General features: G+C 42.6%; 1 protein-coding gene across 1 annotated transcript; it reads left to right on the forward strand.

Annotated features, from left to right (window-relative positions):
- Positions 1-1,201: 1,201 nt before the first annotated feature.
- On the forward strand, positions 1,202-19,264 carry LOC139674967 (protein mono-ADP-ribosyltransferase PARP14-like). Its single transcript, XM_071562046.1, has 19 exons — positions 1,202-1,443; positions 1,551-1,657; positions 1,750-1,783; positions 2,983-3,057; positions 3,751-3,948; positions 4,146-4,433; positions 5,403-5,639; positions 6,579-8,830; positions 10,351-10,581; positions 10,823-11,044; positions 12,021-12,111; positions 13,378-13,527; positions 14,056-14,118; positions 15,157-15,324; positions 16,152-16,358; positions 16,458-17,048; positions 17,509-17,654; positions 18,166-18,340; positions 18,543-19,264. The coding sequence occupies exons 1-19, from the start codon at positions 1,239-1,241 to the stop codon at positions 18,830-18,832; spliced, it is 5,730 nt and encodes a 1,909-aa protein (XP_071418147.1). The 5' UTR covers positions 1,202-1,238; the 3' UTR covers positions 18,833-19,264.
- The last annotated feature ends 928 nt before the right edge of the window (positions 19,265-20,192 follow it).

The following is a 20,192-nucleotide window of genomic DNA, read 5'->3' on the forward strand; positions in this document are numbered from 1 at the left end:
CATGCTTCTTCCTGGCTTCCTGTGCTTGCTGACAGAGCACAGGAAACTGAAAAGTCCATGACCTGGAGTAAACACTCCTTAGCAACAACTAAAACATCTGTGTTACCAGCATTGGTCTCCTAAATCCACAACACAGCCCTGTACCAGCTCCTAAGAAGAAAATTAACTCCTGGACCAGAATAGCTGTGAAGATCAACTCTCCCCAGCACTTTTTTGTCTCTCACTTTCTGTCCCACTAAGCCATTTATTTTGTGGTGTCACACCCATATCCGATAACTCACTGGGTCCCGTTTCGTCTGTGGCAAAGTTCGCAGGCTGAGTTGTGCAGCAGAGTCCTGTTGACTGTCATTGGAAAGCTCCCAAGCCTTTATCCTGTAACACCTGTACAGACCTTTGCTTCCTTACTATAGCTGTAGAGTTTAGGAAGAAATGTACTCAATTTGCAATCATGGTGACAGAATTTTGCCTGGGTTACAGCAAGGAAGGAGAGCGTGTAACTGGGAAAGGGTGTAAGTGTAGCTGTGAGAGAACAGTACATTAGGAAACAATGGCTTCGTCAGTTGCCCACCAAGAAACAAAGGCATTCCCATGGTTTGCTCAGCAGTGTGTCTGATGATACCTATGCTTAGCTGGCATCCACCCAAACTTATCATATTTAATGACATTTGGTTATTTATCCCTTTTCTCGATGAACTTTCAGTGAACTTAGAGTGGAAAAATACTTTAACTGCTATTTTAGTGTTACATGAGTAAAATACAGAGCATGAAATAGCCAAGAACTGTAACCTTTGCAAGGCTGTATGGAGCACTAAGTGAAAATGTCTCAGCTAGCAGACACGTTGGTCTGAGAAAATACTCTTTCATTGCAATCTTGCACAGTTGCAGATGCATCTCTGACAGAGAATCATGAAAACGGGTTATTTTACTTTGGGACACGATTTGAAAGTTTAAGGCAGGGAGAGCGAGTGTTAACCAGTGGTTACCTATTATAAACTCAGGCGCTGAAAACACCGCTCTTGTGACACCTGTGGAGGCACAACGGGCTGTGCCGTCGGGGCCGCTCCGCGGGCGGTGGGAGGCTGAACCTGTGCCCTGCGGAGGCGCGGCGGGCCCGGGGCCACACTCGGGCCCGGGGGGGCCGCCTGTTTCCGGCCCTGGGCGGAGCCGGGCGCGTTGGGTTTCTTCGGCGAAGAAATGAAACCGAAAGCGTAGTGGGGAGGGGAGCACTCGGTGCGGTCATGGAGGGGCAGCGCCCCAGCGCCTTCCCGCTGCTGGTGCGCGGGGACTGGGGCTCCCCTGACCCGCCGCCCGCGCTGAGGAAGAAGCTGCTCTGCTACTTCCAGAGCCAGAAGCGCTCGGGAGGCGGCGAGTGCGAGCTGCGGGCAGGGACCGATGCCGGCACCGGGACCGGGCACCTCCTCGTTTGCTTCGCCCGCCCCGAGGGTGAGCGGCCGGGCCGGGCGGGCCGGGGGCGCTGGCGGCGCTGCCCGCAGTTCGGAGGGGCAGGGGGCGGTCGCATCCCCCCTGACCGGTGCCTGTTGTGTTGGCAGTGAGGCAGCGGGTGCTGGACCGGCGGGTCCACGAGCTCGAGTGGGGGCCCGGTGGGCGGTTGTCGCTGCAGGTCACCGCGCTGCCCGCGGGCGGCGACGCCGCAGAGGTGAGGCGGGCGCGGAGCCGCGCAGGGGGCTGCGGGTGCGGGACTGCGGGCGAGGGGCTGCCGGTGACCGCTCTCCTCTCGTTCCCTTGCAGGAGGAGGGACGGACCGGCGGGGCTGAGGCGCCAGGTGGGAGCTGCGTGGGACGCGGCGCGGGGCTGGTGGGGCACTGGCCTGGGAAGCCCGGGTGAAGAAACGGGGATGGGGAGGGAGGCGGGACGGGAGTCGGAAGTTTTGCTTCCCGGTGCTTGGCCGGGTCGGCCGAACAGCGCTCTAGCGATTTGATTGCCCTACACTTCACTCTCCTTCGTTTCCCGAATACCAAACCCGACGTAATTCCTAAAACGCAGCCCCCGGGCACCGACTGCGCTGGCTCTCTGCGGTTCCAGCTGTCACTGCGTGTGCTTTCCCAGCACCTCAGTTCCCAGCACCTCAGTTTGCCAGTCGCACACGGCTAATAGACACACACAACTAACCTATACACGGCTAATCAATCCATACTTGGCTAATCAGTCCAAACACGGCTAATCAATACACACACCACTAATCAGTATACACGCACACATGAGTAATCAATACACGGCTAATACACACATGCAGCTAATAGATACACACAGGATTAATCAATACACAACTAATCATTACACACATGGCTTAAACACATAAACATAATTCACACACAACTAATAAACAGACACAGCTAAGCACTGTACACATGGCTAATACACAGCTAATCAATACACAACTCATCGATTCACACAGGGCTAATACACACACAGCTCCCTGAGCTCTGTCTGCAGTAGCTGTTTGTGCACAGTGGGGTGGGTGTGCAGATGGGGGCTGAGGGCTCAGATTGGAGAAGCGTTTTGATCTCACTGTTTTTGTTATCTAATTTAGCTGTGTTTCCTCTTGTTCAAAACTAGCAGGCAGAGCTGTTGGGCAAAGTCAGAGCACATCATGATAGAGGCTTTTCCAGAGGTGCCAGTTTCCAAATGTGCATCTCTCCCAAAGGGGGACATCCTTTGCACTTCTCATGTTCAGTGCAGTTTTTGTGCAAGGACAGTGTGTAGTACGTGGGGGGACCTGCTCACAGTGGTTCACTTAGCATGTCTCTGTGCTAGTTTGATTTTTAACATTATTCCTGAGGCTTCTTGAGTCCACAGTGTTTCTGTAGCCAATTACAAAAGAGGAATCTGTGTAAGTCTGTGATTCTGGCTGTGTCAAACAAAACTCAATTGAAGGTGTGTTAGCTCCTGGGTGTACAGGAATGTGACCCTTTTCTTCTTGAAGTACCCAGTAACTGACAAATCATTGTCATTTATCTCTAGTTAGTGAACTCCGTGTGTCTGATCCCATCTGCCAGAAAAGGGAGACTCCTGTGTGTGCTCAGCAGGAGAAGACAGGTAAGTGTGGCACTTATCCAGCAGTGACCAGTGTATTCTTGCATCTTTTGTTTTTGTGGATCTTCCTGCTTTGGTAGTGCCCTGGTCACACATATAGCTTGTGGTATTTGTCTGGTATAGTGTAGGAATTGTAATCTCAGGCTAAAAGAAATATATTTTTTCCTTTGTAAGAGTCCTTTTAAAGTCCCCACTTCACTGGCTGCCCAGGCAAGTCAGTTCCTTAGGGAACAGCAGTGGATTCTGGCCTTTGTTCTGGCTAAGGCTGCCCCTTCTCAGCTGCTCCCAGCCCTGCCCAGCTGGGGCAACCTGTGCCAGAACATCCGTAGCTTTGTACCCCAGGTACACCTGAGCTGCTGTGGTGACCAGCATATGGAGACCCTACGTACCCACAACAATGGCTGTAATTGTGAATTGAGAGAGTGCATAGGCAGAAGATCACTGGTTCCCCTCATTGTGGCTTTTTGAGGAAGATTTTTTAGCCTTCTGCTGTCCTTGCCTGGTGAGGAACTAAAGCATTTCCTCCTCACCTGTTGGTACGGCATCTCCCACTAGTGATATGCTTAACTTGTTAGGGATTCTTTTCCCTGACTTTGAGTGATCTGAAGAAAAAGTGGCGTGAAAGTTTTGAAAATAAGAAGCTTGATCTTTTTCTTAACTTTTGCCTAAGGCATTAGAGTGTGATCTTTTTTTCAGGATCATGTGAGAAATTGGAAGCAGAAAAAGCAACCTCTAGGAAGTCCGTCATAGTGGTAACCACCGCCTCTGGAGAAGAAATAGAAGATGAGATTGTGGAAATGTACTTTGAAAATAAAAAGAAATCTGGTGGGGGGACTATTGAGTCCTATGTCAAAGAAGGTCAAAAAATAATCGTCACCTTCAAGGATGAGCAAGGTATGGTTGCATGCTATGGGTATTATACTGCTAAAGGTCCCTTTTAAAAATAGCCCTTTGCTGGTGCTAGATCTCTTTGTGGGCATTGCTCCAAGCAGAAAGGGTGTATTATTGTTATTATTTCACATGCTGTTCTGCTGTGGCGGGGGAGGAAGGGTAAATCAATCACATATTTGATTGTTTTCCTGTGGGATTAGATGCCCAAGAAGTTTTGCAAAGGAAGCATCACAAGGTGAAGAAAATTGATCTGTTTGTGAAGCCATGGCAAGTGGAGACTCTCCAGGAGCTGTGCCAAGTGGAGAACTCTGAAGGATCCCTGCCTTCCAATGCAGTTGTGCTGGAAAATATGAAGGAAACTGTAAAAGAGTGCATGTTAATTTTGCTGATAGAGAACATCAGTGGCTTGTCAGAGGATGATGGTGACTTCAGTGTGGAAATGATACCCGAGTTACATGCTGCTGTAGTTACTTTTACTGGAAATACTGGTAAGGAGGAGTCGGAGTTAAAGCTCTTTCTTACTAGCTACTAGTTTGCATGTGTGTGTGTGAGTAAGACTAACCAGGAAGTGTTTTCTGTCATGTATTGAAGGTTTGATCACGATTCTTTCAGTGCTGCTGTGCTGGAGTCCTTTTAGGGACAAGGTGACTTCATTCTAACATGTGCTTCATTCTGGATGAAGATTTGGGACAGAAAAAAAGAGAGAATTGAGTCTTGTGTGTGGAAAACTTCTAAATTTTAGAATATGGTGAAAAGAAGTTATATGCCACTTTGAATCAACTTAGTGGTAATACTGGCATTATTGGTAATATGTAAAAATGAAGTTACTGAGAAATTTTTGTTGTGAAGGGATTAGTCTGTGGTTTAACTAAACCAATGGGTTTTTTAGCTTCTGAGAAGGTGTAGGTTTTTTGCTTTAGAAGGCAGAAATTATTTGTCTCTCATGTCGTGGTCCAGTTCTACATTTTTGGTGTAACCTTTAAGAAATAAGTAGGTCCTTAAGAAACTTAACTGGTTTTCACTGACAATCTAAAAGTGATTTGACTGTCTCTTATTGTGATGATAAGGGTGAGGGGAAGAGACAAAAAGAGAATATATTTGTCATAAAACTGAGAGAGTCTGAACTGTTGACTTTGATTAGTTGTGTGCAAAGCCATAGCCCAGAAATTAACCTGATCTTGTTTCCTTTTGGGGTTAAAGACACACAGTCCTAGTCAGTAGGAAAACCAGTGGCAAATTCTGGCTGCAGTCCTGGTCAAACATTGTGATGAACCAAGAGGGGAATACTGTGTAACAGATACTGAATATGTAACTTTGTGGGCACCTCTGAGTTGATTTTGTAATTCAGTGCTTTGATCAGTGCACACAGCACAGCAACAGTCTGCTAACATCATTGTAGAAAAGCTAGCTCCTAGTTTGATTTTTTTTTCTCTATTTCTTCTCCTTTCTCTTTCTAGATACAGGGATATTTGCTAAAAAGTTTAATCAAAACCACAGAGCAAAACAACAAAACATTACTGCACGGTGCCTTGAGCTAATAAAAAGCATTAGGGCTGAAAATATACCACCCAACACACCCAGTGACTATATAACCATCTACTTTGAAAATCAGAAGAATGGAGGGGCACAAGTAATGGATGTTCAACAGCTGCCTGATGAAGATGCAGCTATCATTACATTCAGTGACCACAAAGGTAATGCAGAAATGCAAAGTCCTTATTTCTTTGAGAACTTTTAACTTAAAGATCAAAGTGTGGACTTTCTAGAGGAATGCCTCCTTTGCCCTCAGAAAACAGCAGATCTGGTGCTTTTGTCAGCAGGTCGCTGCTAACTGGAGTGCAAGCCTCAGTTTTGGACCAGCTGGGCATAAGGCATAGAATTGTTTCCTTTTTCTGGAGAGCTTATTTCACCCAGAGCTTGATGCTTACAGAGCTCAGGGTGCAGCTTGAAGTCAGTAGAGAAGTCACAGCCCTGTGGGTGCAGGGAACTGCCACTTTCACCACCAGCTGTCCCATGGCAATGTGCGCTGTGTGGCTTGTCTGAGGACCTTTTCTTGGGCAGCTTTTTGGCTGGAGAGCAGGTGCTGTGGCTTGTTCAGTCAGTGACAGAAAGATGAGTGCAAAGTGAAGGATAAGAGGGAAGCTGGGGGCATTGCAGTGGAGAGCAGAAGGGAAGTTGAAGGACAGAGGCTCTTTTGGTGGGAAAATGGAGGAGCTGTGGTTTGATACTGCTGAGTATAACCCAAACAACTGCTGCGCTGGGCACTTCAAGTATAGCATTTAAGAGAAGTGGGAGCAGAGACTGTACATACCTCCTCCCAGAAGTGGACCATACTGTGCTCGACTTTCCAACTTAGTTTCTGGCTTTTAAAATAAATAATTTTTCAATAATTTGGAATTATTTCTATCTAGGAAAGGAGGGAATCTAAAATGGTCTAAAGATGAATGAATCTAAAAGTGTTCTTAGAAGTAACAAATGCTATTATTTAGAGAACATAGTTAAAAAAACAAAAAAAAACCAAAACAAAAAAACCCAAAACAACAACAACAAAAAACCCCCAAACCCTCCAAAGCAAAACAGAATATCTTAAGTGCTGACATTAATAGTCTGGGGGTTTCTGTTTTTTGTTTTAGATGTAACAAATATCCTGGCAAAGAAGCATTCACTCAACAAAACACCAATCTCTGTCTATCCTTACTCCACCTCGCTGGGAACAGCTCTGTATGGAAAGGAAGGGCCACAGATAAAGAAGCCAGATCCACTTACCCTGCCTCTGGACCCCTATATCTGGAATTATTTGCAAAGAAATAGTAGCCTAATTGAGGCCATAAACTGTGAAATGGCAAAGTGTAATTGTGTGGTAGTGTGGCCTGAACCCCACTGTGCAGACTCAAAGGTTTCTTTGCATCCTTCTGCTGATTTGACTCAGCGAAAGAGATCAGTATCTCAGTTGGTAAAGGCTTGGAAGGAAAAAGTTTCCACAGCCTTTTCACAAAGCATATCAAAGTATGAAGCAATTCAATGTCAAGTAAGCACAGAGTTGTGGGAAGCCATTAGAAACAGTTTTTCCCATGATGAAGTTCTTACAATCCCATGTATTTCAAAGGATTTACTTGTTCTAGTAGGTGTAAAAGAAGTTGTGAAGAATGTGCAACAAGAACTGAAGATTCTGATTGAAAAGGCCACCAGAGAAATTGAAAGAGAAAAGCAAAGAACTGAAGAAATAGTGACAGTGAGTCCAGGGGAATATGGAATTTTACAGGTTACTGGCCTGGAAGAAAAATTTCGTATGGAGTTCCCAGGCCTGCAAATAACTTATGATTCTTTACAGAAAATAATTAACCTATGTGGTGTGCCTGAGGAAGTTTATAAAGTAAAAGGGGAAATATTTGATAATATGCGCAAAATGGTAAAGAAAACAGTTAATGTCCACCCTTATATTTTCCAGTTTTTAGAGCATATTGATAATGAAACCCTGTCACAGACCCTGTTTATGTCAAAACAAATTAGTGCCTTTTATGAGCTTGGCGTGGGAGCCATCATCTTGAAAGGGAGTACTCCTGAAGATCTCCTAAAAGCAGAAGAAGAAATTATGAAGGAACTGGACTACAAAAGCATTGCTTTGGAGAATGAGTCAGTCCTCCAGAAGGAGGAATGGCAAATGGTCTCCAAGCAAAACTGCTCTAATGAAGTTGTAACAGTCACTCAGGTGGACAGTCAGGTCATCATTGCTGGTTTTTCTCAAGAAGTAATAAAAGCCTTTGAGGAACTTTCCAGCTTTATAGATGAAAACACACAGGTACAAAGGGTCATAGAAGGAAAGCCCATGGCAGTAATAATGTTTTTTGAGAAAGAGAGGGTCAGTGTTTGGGATGGCTTAGTGAAAAAGGGTGTGAAAGTTGACTTCAGCACACAGGAAAAATGTAGAGTTATATCTTTCAGCGGGTCAAGGACAAAAGTGCTGGAAGGAGTTAGCTTAGTTGAGCAAATTCTATCTGGCCTGCACTATAAGCGTGTGGTAATTGGAGCACCAGGAGCCAAATCGTATTTCAGAGAGCAAGAACGCTTTTTGGCCGCCCATGTAAAACAAGAGTTTAAGTGTTTAGTCCTACTAGAAGAGCACTCAGAAGAGCAGCTGGAAGAACAGCAAGAACACAGTAATGGTGGTAAGCCGTGTATGCAGGTGAACATGGGTGGAATTGTAATAGCAGTGTATAAAGGGGACTTGTGCACTCATCCTGTTGATGCTGTGGTGAATGCATCTAACGAAGACCTAAAGCACATTGGTGGCCTTGCTGAAGCACTGTTAAGAGCTGCTGGTCCAACTCTGCAAGAGCAGTGTGATGAGCTGGTGAGGAAGAACGGGCGTTTCCAGCCTGGGAGCGCAGTTATCACAGACGCTGGGAAACTCCCCTGCAAGAAAGTCATTCATGCTGTTGGGCCCAGGTGGAGGAAGGAGGAGCCAGAAAGGTGCGTGGACCTGTTAAGGAGGACAGTGAAGAAGAGTCTAGAACTAGCTGAAACATACAACTGTCATTCCATAGCTCTGCCCTCTATAAGTGGAGGGATTTTTGGTTTTCCTCTGGAACTTTGTACATATTCGATTGTATCCTCCATCAAGGAGACCTTGGAAGAATCTACAGGGGACAGCAGCTTGAAGGAGGTTCATCTTGTGGATATTGTAGAGGATAACATTCAGGCTTTTAGCAAGGCACTTAGGGAAGTGTTTCCAGGTTCTTCAGCTTCCTACAGGTCCCCACATCAGGCCAGTCCAGTTCCTCAAACTAGGAAGTGCAAAATTTCCCAGAATAAGAACTTCTCAATCCTAACAACTGAGGAAGGCCTTGATATCACGCTGCAAACAGGAAGCATTGAGAATGCTACGGTAAGTGTTTTAAATTATTTGCTATTGAAGTACCTAGTGAGGGGTTTTGGATTTTGGTTTTTTTTTTTAAACGAACATGAAAAACATGAAACCAATAAACAAACGGCCCTAGGCCATCACTGGTAATTAGCAGCTGTGCATGTTTGACATGTTACTGAAATGAGCTATCACTGCTGATAAGAAGAATTGCTGTCTGATGACTGTCTTACATGGCAGATACAGATGGCTGTGCAGAATTGCATTTTGTCATCTACTGATGCGGAGGCACACAGATAAAAAAAACACAGAGAGGTTAAACTTAGAAGGCACCACTTGAGGTCATCTAGTCCAACCTCTCTGCACAAGAAGGGTCCCCTGGAGCATGTTACTCAGGATTGTGTCCAGACAGCTTTTGAATATCTCCAGAGATGCTTATGCTACAAGGTACATTACAGTTTAGCAAAATCAACTGGGTCCAGCAGGAATTTTTCTGGGCTCTGAACACTCCTGATCCTTCCTTGCTTGGCTGGAACAATCTTCAGGCAGCACTGGCCTTTCCAGGAATCCTGATTATGAGAGTCTGGTAATAGTATAGAAGCAAAAGAGGCTGCTCAGTGTTGGTTCACATGAGTGCCTTGCTGTATGAGAGTGGCTGGTTCTTCCATGTCCACTGTGCTCCTGAGGCAGCGCAGACATGCACATCTGAGCCCAGGCCCACAGCCAGTCCTGTTCTCCCTGCGTCTGTGGGATATTGGTGTGGGAACTATTACTTGTTTTGTCATTGGCATGAAACATGCAGGTACTATTTCATTTCCTGTGAAGAACCAACTTCACTAATTGATTTCCAGTTACCTCCTGCATTGAATTTCTGTTAGCTGGCTGATAGCTATTTTACTGGTATTGCCAATATAGAAAGCAACTCCATTCAGAACCCTTTCATAATGGCCAGCAAATTCTTTCAGGAGTGGATGCCTCCCACAAGTTGTTTATACAGCTCCTCTAGTTGGAAAGGGCAGAATATATGTTAAAATGTCTATAGAGATCCTTTCTGAGGAGCTGGATATAGGGCTTGACACAATGTTCATAACCCTTTGTATTTATCTCATTTAAAAATCACTACTTTTCTAGCATCTTTCTCCGTAGATTTTCTCCAGTCTTGTTTGTCTTCAGGTTCTGCTTTTCCCCGAGACCAGCCATGCATAGAAGGTCATGTCTGCCTCAGTGAACATGATTTTGGTCTGTGAACCTCTCTTGGAAAACAAACTTGCATAAATGTTGAATAATTAAACCAAGAATGTAGAATTTTAAGTATCTCCCATCAGGCTGAAATTAATTTGTTAACTCAGATTTTGTGTTTCTTTGTGCAGGCTCATGATATTAGAATTGAGCATAACTTCTGATTTATTCCAAAACTTTGTCCACTCTGATTCCTGTACCAAAAATTTACTTTGTAAACCATCATACAGTCTGTATTTGATTCATCAATGCAAAATTTAAATTTGATACTTAAAAGCTAGAGTTTTTGCTTGTGTGTTTTTCAGACATCCATTGTTGTCAACAGTGTTGGCAAAGATCTCCAGCTTGATAAAGGGCCACTTGCTAAAGCTTTGCTAAGCAAGGCAGGGCCAATGCTTCAGACAGAATTGTATAAAGAAGGCCTAGGAAGAGCTGAGGAAGGATCTGTGTTTAAAACAAAAGGTTACAATCTACATTGCAGTGTTGTGCTTCATACTGTCATACCTGCGTGGTCACAGAGAACAACATCTTCAAAGGTATAAGGGGTTTTATTGGCTGGAGTTTGTCTGGGCTTTATAGTGTCTTTAATGCCACTTTTCCTTTGAAATCAGGGACAGTGTCATAGAAGACAAGAGAGTCAACTCTTGTTGACTAATAAATTCCTTGTGAAGTATGCATTTAATTGTACTTGAATACCAAGAGATATCTAAAAGGGAAGTTGTGCATGCTGGAATAAAAATTACTTTCAGTAACTGAAAAAATAATTGTACTTTACAGGTCTTGGGTGATGTCATCACGAAGTGCCTGGAGATTGCTGAAGAACTGTCTCTAAGGTCAATTACTTTCCCAGCAATTGGGACAGGAAATTTAGGATTCCCAGCCTTTGTTGTTGCTAAATTATTTTTTGACAAAGTGTTTGAATTCAGTAGTAAAAATGTAGTAAATTCCCTTGAGGAAGTTCGCTTTCTGTTGCATCCAAAAGACACAGCTAATATTCAGGTGAGTTACTCTAGTTTTCTTTCTCTATCATGTGGTTGCTTTTTTGGGTCTTTTTCATGATACTTGGCTATCTGATGTTCTTCAAATAATTCACAGGATGCTTGTTCTTATACTAAAGAAAAAGTTGTCCATACTGAAAGTTCTCATATTGGTTCCACCCGTCGTGGTTGCCTGCCTTTCCTGCACAGTCCTGCTCCCTTTCTGTCCCTTTCTGTTTCCTGGCAATAATACAGACAGAAGTGTAATTACTCTTTCTCTCATGAACTCACCTAACTCTTCAGTCCATAGGTCCTGACAGATAAGTTTGCTGTAACTCCTGCATCAATGCCTCCACCCATGGAAGAAAAGGAGTGCTTTAAATGGAGTGCAAAAGTCAGGAAGAATAATTGTGCGAGGATTGCTGTGCTGGCAAACTTCTCCAGTAGAAACATGCCAGTATTCTGCACCCCCCTTTTTTTAGTGTCACTTTAGCACACATTTTCTGTATGTACGCTCAAATTACTCATTTCACACTAAAAGAGAGCAGTCACACTGTGAATTAATGTCCAGAGAAATGTTTCTGCATCTGTTGGCTTCTGCTATTTTGTGTAGTAGCTAATATATTTTGAAAGGCCCAACTTGATGGCTACTGTGTCAAAGCCTGACCTGTTTGTATAGAGAAGAGTAGCATTACTTGCAAAAGTTGAGTTAGTGTAAGCTAGCCCCTCAGTATAAGGATGCCATCTCGTGCTCTATCCCTGTGGAATGGTAACTAGGGCTTCGACTTAGTTATTTATAACTTTGTCTGTTCACACTGCATAGCCTTGCTCTCTGAGAACAGCTTGTGCCAGGCCTTGCCATCAGTGTTGAGGCAAGTATGAAGTATGAAGTAAATTGTGTTTAAATCTGTCTAAATGTTTTTCAACTTGGCTTTTCAAACTTTTATTTCTACTGTGTAAAGACTTCTGCAGGGGTTTATTGTAATTTCCTTCTCTAGGTGTTTTCAGGTGAACTTGAGAGCAGGTGTGGAAATACTCCAGGCATTGAAATGCAGAATCCTTCTTCAAATGAGGCTAGCCAAGGCACAGGTAAGCTTGTTTCACAGAAGCTGTGTGCCTAGTGGATTTTTTTTATTCTTTAAAATACTCCATGCATTCCTTATGGATGTTTAGATATTTGTTTGGTGAGCATATCATTCCCAGCAGTTAAATGCCTCCCTGACACCCGATCCCGTCAGATCTCGGAGCTAAGCAGGGTCAGCCCCCAGTACTTGGATGGGAGACCTCCTGGCAATACCAGGGGCTGTAGGTTCTAGTCCTGAGGACTTCACTGTCACTCTCCAAGCTTGCTCAGCCGTGGCAGATGAACCTTAGGAGTTAAAGGGTGAGGCCAGTTTCACCTAAAAAATCCACGCCTCACCTAAAAAATCCATTGTGCAGGGTGGAAGGGCACACCCACATGGGTAGAGCCCTTCCCAAATCTTCGTTCACGAAGCCTGGCCATGAAGAAAAAAAAGATTATATCATTCACAAAGTCCAGGTGGCTGCTGTAAAGGCAGTATTTTCAGGCTGAGTGTCTGTTACGTCCGAAATAGTGTAGGGAGATGCTAAGAAAAAAATGTGTCTGTGGTTCCTTATCTGGATAGTGCCCCTCCAAATCAGGACAGCAGAAGCTGTCATGTGTCAAGGGCACAGGCAGGGCTTTTATTGCTGCAGCACCAGATTAGACTGTGAAGAGGCCAGTGTCTTCCTGTGTCCTGGGAAGGAAGATATGTTCTTAGTTAAGTGTCTTAAAGTGGTCTCTTTGGAATACTCTTAAATCTTTTACATGTTCAGAGGAGTAGCAAAACCACTCTGAAATATTTTTGGTATTATTCTGCTTAAGGCAACTGCAGCTTGTAAAAAATGAGTTAATTATGTTGAAAACATAATTAAGATCTTACAAATAACCCATGGGTAAGAAGTTCCACCTGTTGTGCAGTAGAGAACCTGCCTGGAAACTCCATGAGATAGAGGAGTAAGGGAGTGAGATTTGGAAAATTTTCTGCTCTTTTACATTGGAGTTTTAGAAAGGCTTATATGGTAAAATGTCGCTAAGTAGTGTCCTGTATATCAGGTGTACACCAAAACACATTTTCCCTGCCATCCTGGCATGAAGTAATGGGAATAGGTGCGGGTTGAGCAAAGACTCCTGTGAGAAGGGATGATTTTCAGTTAGCATGGCAGGCAATCCTCTCCACAGTCTGAGTCTGTAGCCAAACTGTGGTCTCTGTAGGTGTTGTATCTGTGAACAAGTCTCTTGACTTTTACATCATCATTCCCTTCTGCTCAGGGTCTGTATTTCTTTCTCTGCAGCTTTTCATTCTACCTCTTCAGCCTCAGCAGATGATTTACTTGAAATGACAATTGGCTCCATCGTGTTCCAAGTGGCAGAAGGTGATATTACCAAGGAAGAGGGAGATGCCATTGTAAACATAACAAACAAAACCTTCAACCTCAAAGCAGGTATTTTAGTCGATAGTATGTGTGAAAACAGTTTGTGTGCTTGGAAGGGCTGAGAAAGGAGAGGAGGAAGTATTTTCTTCAATGCTTCTTACCCTTTTATTTGTTTCACAATGTGGTTTCTGTTTTGCTTCTTAGGGTACAAAGGTTTGATTAAGTAGTTGCTGAAACTTTGTTTCCTTGATAATCTGTGTTGCAGGATGGCATGTTTAAGACTCTCCTGCAGAAAGGGAAACTAATAATAATTTTCTTTTTTTTATATATAGACTTTTTATAGAACACCTCTCAGATAAAGAAGACAAACCTCAGTGAAGTTTTGACATGGTGAAACTTGTTATGTACTTTAGACATCACTTTGAATTGAAAAGCATAAGTCTAAAATTTTGGCAATAGTGCTTTTCTATTATAACATTTACTGTTATTGGGATTGAGATATGATAGATACTATGTGGCATACAGTTCTGCCTCAGACGGGACTTTAACAGCATTAACAGTAGTAACAGTGGATTCATATGCCTCTTCTCATTTAAGGTGTCTCTAAAGCAATCCTGAACGGTGCTGGAAAAGCAGTTGAAGTTGAATGTGGTCTACTAGGTATAGTACAACATTTCTGACCCTTCCAAAAGTGTTAATGGATGGCAAGGAATCTGTTGGAATACTTTGTCAATACGACCTACTGTATTTCCACCTGTATTATGCACTGTATTACAGCAGCTGGTTTTTAATCAGTTAATGTGATACTCATGAAACATCTAATGAGGGAAGGAAAAGAAAAATCTTCAAGGGGAGGTGGCTTCTAAGCATATGTAAAGATCCCTATCTGTTATTACATCCTCTTACTCCAATAAAGCTTTCCGTGATTGAAACAGATAGAGTCTACATGGAACAGAGCCGTGAGCAAGGAATTGATGTTGTCAGAAACGTTAATAGAGAAGCCATACCTCACTGGAAACAATTGACTATCTGCAACTCCTTTTGTTATTTCTGAGTGAGAAAATGTTTGCTGTTGGTATAGCTAGTAACCTTCTGCCACATCCTCATGTGCCTATTTCTCAGTAGTGCAAAGCTGGGTTCCTTTGTCAGAAGAGCCATTTATTTGTAGACCAAATGCAGCTGATGAACAGCAACTATAATGAAAGGGGAGTAAGGATGGACAAGTATATGTGGTTTAAACCCCACAGAATAAGGGAAGTGGGAAAGACGCAGGTGTGGAGGTCAGCTTGGAAGACCAGCGAAAGGAAAAGAATTATGTGGAAGCAATCAGAGGTAAACAGACCTCTCTTGCACAGGCCAAGAGGGTAATTTGGACTAGGCAGCCTGGAGGTAGATGTTGTGCTAGTGTTTTTATGAAGACAGTGCCAGTCTGCATGAAGTTCTCCAGGTTTACAGAGTAAACCTGACAAATAAAGACACACAAAAATTTTTTGTCAGGAGGCAAATACTTTGCAAACATAAATTGAATCCTTGTGCCTTGAATGTGAAAATAAATAGAAAGAGGGGGTTGCTCACTTTATGGAAGGAGACATGAAGCTTATCCTGGGGCATATTTGTCACCATTTCTTATTTTGTAATTAGGACTAGTACACATCTATATTGTGGATAATTGTTGATTATGTTCTAATTATGTTTCAGCCCAGAAGACTCACAAGAGCTATATCATCACCCAGGCAGGAAACCTGCCATGCAAAAATATAATCCATTTTGTTGCCCAAGATGATATCAAGTGGCTAGTTTTCCAGGTGCTCCAGCAGTGTGAGTTACAGGGGTACACCTCTGTTGTCTTCCCAGCAATTGGAACAGGTCTGTGTCTCTCTCTTTGAAATGGGTTCAGTCCATGTCATTCTGCTGATCTCAGGTCTCAAGCAATGAGTTTGATTTATTTGGAGGGGTTATTATTTGATGAAATATGTTTGGAAACTGCAGTCTTTAAAACTGTTATTAGAGGCTTATGAAGAGCTAGAAAACTTCACTCCTTGCAGATATCTAGTATGTAAGGAGTATGAGTATTGTAGAGCCAGCACTTCCTTGCTAACAGGAATTCAAAGGTACGTCTGTGCTTCCTGAACAGCCTGCAGCCTGATATCTGTGGACAGCTCAGAGAGAGCAGCCAGGGAGCTACTTCTCCATTGCTGAAACCAGTAGATGCAACTCTGCCTCGCAGCCACACAAGTAGAGTTGATACGGGTGGAATGTGAGCCTGTCAAAAAGGCCAGATCATCTGTTTTTCTTCTCTTATTATTTTCAGTTAGTTCAGTAGAAATCTGTGGAGTTGGAGAATCCAGACCTGTGCCTCGTGCATGGCGGAACCCCTTGCATGAATAAAACGAGGCCTGTATTTTGAGCGAACAGTTATTAGGTACCCAAGCCATACACAATCTACATCATAAACTGAATGGTTGCCATGTCCACAAAGGAAACTTCCATTTTTCCCTTGCTAGAAAGGTGTTCTCAAACTTTCTTTTCCTGATAAATAGAAACCTTTTGTAACTGCCTGCCTGATGTTATTCTTGACCTGTTTATGATGCAAGTGATTGTGGGTCTGTTCATAGCTGTTTTTGTAAAGATGTTTTAATCAATTGTAAGTCATTAACATTTTTTAAAAGCAAAATATCTATAACTTTTTTCAGGACAGGCAGGCCGCAACCCAGCAGAGGTAGCTGACAACATGATAGATGCAGTAACTGACTTTGCAAGAAAGAACTCTGCTCCATCTGTGAAAATTATTAAAGTTGTCATCTTTCAGCCACATCTGCTGCCTGTGTTCCATATAAGGATGAAGAAAAGAGAAACATCTACTAAAACACGAGTCAAGGCATTTTTTTCCAAGATAACATGTAAGTAGATGTCACTTAAATACAGGTTACAGATCAATCTGTTTAACACCAACTAGTTACGATTAGTATTAATTACAATATTTGTGTATTTCAATGTAGCATTATTGACCTCTGAGAAACATTCCCCAAAGGAAAATAAAGCAGTTTTGGAAAAGAAAATAAACCTGGCTGTTGTGCAAGTTTGTGGTGAAAATAAGAAGGAAGTGGAAGAAGCTGAAAAGTGGCTAAAAAGTGCAATTTTAAAAGAACAACTTCAAAAAGAAATTGCAGATGACTCCATCTCTCATTTTGGTGAAGAAGAGAATGAAGAACTGTGTCAACTACAAAAGAAATTAAAAATTGCTCTTTCTTTGAGGGATACCTCTATTGGAATTTCAGGTTTTGCGAAAGATGTCTGGATGGCTTATTCAGTTGTTCAGAAAATGATCATCAGGGTAAAAGCTGCTAAACAGGAGGAGGCCCATGCACGACTTTTAAAGAATGTAGTCGAATGGCAATATTTTGAAAATGATTCCTATGTGCCCTTTGCCAATCTCACAAATATGCAGGTGGAAAATGCTTACGTGGGAAAGCAGAAAAGTATTTCAGTCACCATTGGTGAGAAAAAGTACACAGTGGATATGAAACATAAATATGCTGTGGATGACCAAGGAAAACAAATATCCATTAGACGTGTTGATAAATCTGAAGGTCAGTAAAAGCATTTTGACAAACTGACATTCCCATGTGAAAACCAGGTTGCGTCCAGCCTAGTAAGAGAAAGGAATGGTAAGAATATTCACAGTATTTTTAGGAGCAACGTATTGGTTGTTTTCTGGAGAATGTAGAAAGGAACTGAATTGGGAAATAAAAGAACCTTACAGTTATTTAAAATATTTTGGAAACTGAGTAATGCATTCTGAGGTTCTTAACAGGCTTATTAGCAATAATCAGATGTTTGTAGCAATTGTAATTCTAGCTCTCAGCTCATTTCTGTTTTTGAGATGTACCCTCTTCCATTTACTGCTGGTCCTTTACAATATAAGGAGTTGCCTCTTTCTGACTTACCCATAAGCAAGATGTATGGGCTTTTAGAAGGTTTTGTAGCAGGGCATATTTAATTTTAAGTGGGGGATTTGGGTAAATATGATTGATTGTGTTTCTTCTGCAGATCAAGAGACAACAGTGCTCCCTTCAATGTGGGACAATATGGAAAATGAGCAGCTCAAAATAGTGGAACTACGACCAGAAGCCAGAGAGTATAGAGATGTGCAGGAAAGGTTTCTGCAGACCTGTCAGTCATTCAAAATTGAAAAGGTAAAAGCACGTCATCATTTCTGAGTGTAAATACTTCGATGGCAAGTGATGAAAGATACTAATAACAATAGAAAAAGAAATTCCACTGGGATTTCAGAAGTTAGACAAGCCTTTCTGGCTTTCACTCACTTCAATCAGCATCAGTTTATTGAGGTATTTGAAGCAGTTGCTTCTTCAGCTCCAAAGGAGAGTGCTCTTGGAATGCTTTTTGCTGTAGCAGAGCACAGTATTTGCCCATGTGGGCCATGCAGGTGAGTGGGTCATCTATGGCCCAGAAACCTGCAAAACACTCCTGTATTGTTTCCCTTGGAGTGTTTGTGTCGTGTTCTGTGCTGGGTTCTGCTGTCTGCATGCGAAAGCTTGCAATTACTTGACTAGCTTATTTCATCATCTGGTATAAAAGCATTGGAGCTTGGAGAGGAATCTTGGAAGCAGATTGAGCAGTTGATACGCTAATTTTTTCATGACAGTAACCTATCCTCTTTCTGTCTGTGTTACTTTCAAACTGCAGATTGAAAGGGTACAGAACCCCTATTTTTGGAAAGCCTACCAAATAAAAAAGCGTCAAATGGACAACAAAAATGGCAGCGCAAATAATGAGAGGCTTCTGTTTCACGGGACAAGTAAAGAGTCATTAACCTTAATTAACTCCAATGGATTTAACCGGAGCTATGCTGGAATGCACGGTAAATGATTTTCAAAACAACTCTTGTTTTGCTGAATGGGGCTGATTTGCCATGCCATTTGGATAGTCATGCCTTGTATGCACAATCATTTGTTTTGTTCTATCTCTATATTGCAAGTAGAAAGCAAATTTACAGGCTCTGAATGTGCAGATAAGGGATTGCTGTTACTGAAACACTCACGAGCGTTTTTCTGACTTTACAGCTGCAAACTATGGAAATGGAACGTACTTTGCTGTTAATGCCAACTATTCTGCCCACGATACCTACTCTAGACCAGATGTGAATGGGAAGAAGTACATGTACTTGGCTCGAGTCCTTGTTGGAGAATATTGTCAGGGCATAAAAGGATCACTCACTCCAGCAGCAAAAAATCCTAATAACCCTACAGATCTGTTTGATAGTTCAACTGATAACCTGACCCAGCCAACCATGTTCATAATTTTTAATGACATTCAAGCTTACCCAGAATACCTTATCACTTTCACTAGATAAGTATTTTGATTGCAGCTACAATTGCGTGCCTTTCAGCCATTGTGTAGCATGGAAACACCTATTAACAAAACACACAGTGGAAACAATTAATAGTTGTATCAATTAATTTCTGTTTCCATTTCAGCAGTCTTGCAATTTCTGATACCCCTAAAGTAGACTGCCTGTTTACACTTGGAATAGCTGAGTGTATTTAACACTTGAGCACAAATTTGTACTGAAAACCTGTTAGATTACATATTAAGCTTTTGTACAGTATCAGCCTTTCCATGCAGCCCTAGGGTCTTCCTAATTCCAGGTGAGGAATTGGAAGGGATAATGCAGCCACAGACTGCTCAGTGTTGCATTTCTTATGCCTTCTTATACTCTGTAAGTGACAATCTCATTGTGGATTATGATACAGTGGTTTTCAATAAATGAACTAGTTGTAGTTGATGGCTTGTGTTTGTCTAAACCTCTCACATCATTTAGCATTGATTGTCAACCACTGAACTTCACTAACCTTGATGTTGCAGATGTGGATTGACTTGTCTTTAATACATTAAACCTGCTGCTTTGCAGTGCCTTCCATCTACTGGAAACTCTTGGCTCCTCTGAATGTATTGAGTTTGATTGGATTAAGAAAAAAATCTTCCAATACTGTCTTTCCTCAGTTAATTAGATTGCAGTTAAAGCTTCAGTGGGGGTTAGTGTGTCCATGTGAGCAATAAATATTGTGGGGACAATGGGGCGAAGGGACACCTTTTCTGGGAAGGTGGTGTGAAATAATGTGAACCTGTAATTCACGTGTCCCAGTAGAGCCATAAATTTCAGGCTGTTCATTCCCACGGCTTCCTCCTTCTGTGACAGCACGGGAACAGCTTCCTTTGGGCTTTATTGTTTTTCATTTATGTCAGTTTTCAAATAATTGAAAAATACTGACTGCTGCAATCAAGTATCTTGAAATCAATTTCACCTAGAGCTTGAAATCAAGATACGGGTATGCTTTCACAATGAATAAACCTATTAAATTGCTCTAACAAATATCCATGGTTCATCAGTGTGCCAGGAGCAGAGGAGATGGTTCCAGGTGCTTCATTGCAGGGTCACTGGTACCAGTCTGACCGTTCACTCCAGGAGACAGTACTGCATCAGTTCTCAGCTTCCCCACTGCCACAAGAAGCTGCAGAAGACACCAAGGTGTTTTTTCACCAGTACATTACAGGTACCATGATCATCAAGCATGGAACAGAAATATGAAGCACTGGGCTCTGTGCAGTGATGAGTGACAGATGCTGCTTCTCCAGTTTATTCTAATTGAAAGGCAAAGGTGAGAGGCAGGAGCATACAAAGGGACCTAGAATCGTAGAATATCCTGAGTTGG

Source organism: Pithys albifrons, chromosome 8 (assembly GCF_047495875.1).
Source record: "Pithys albifrons albifrons isolate INPA30051 chromosome 8, PitAlb_v1, whole genome shotgun sequence".
NCBI classification, from domain to species: domain Eukaryota; kingdom Metazoa; phylum Chordata; class Aves; order Passeriformes; family Thamnophilidae; genus Pithys; species Pithys albifrons.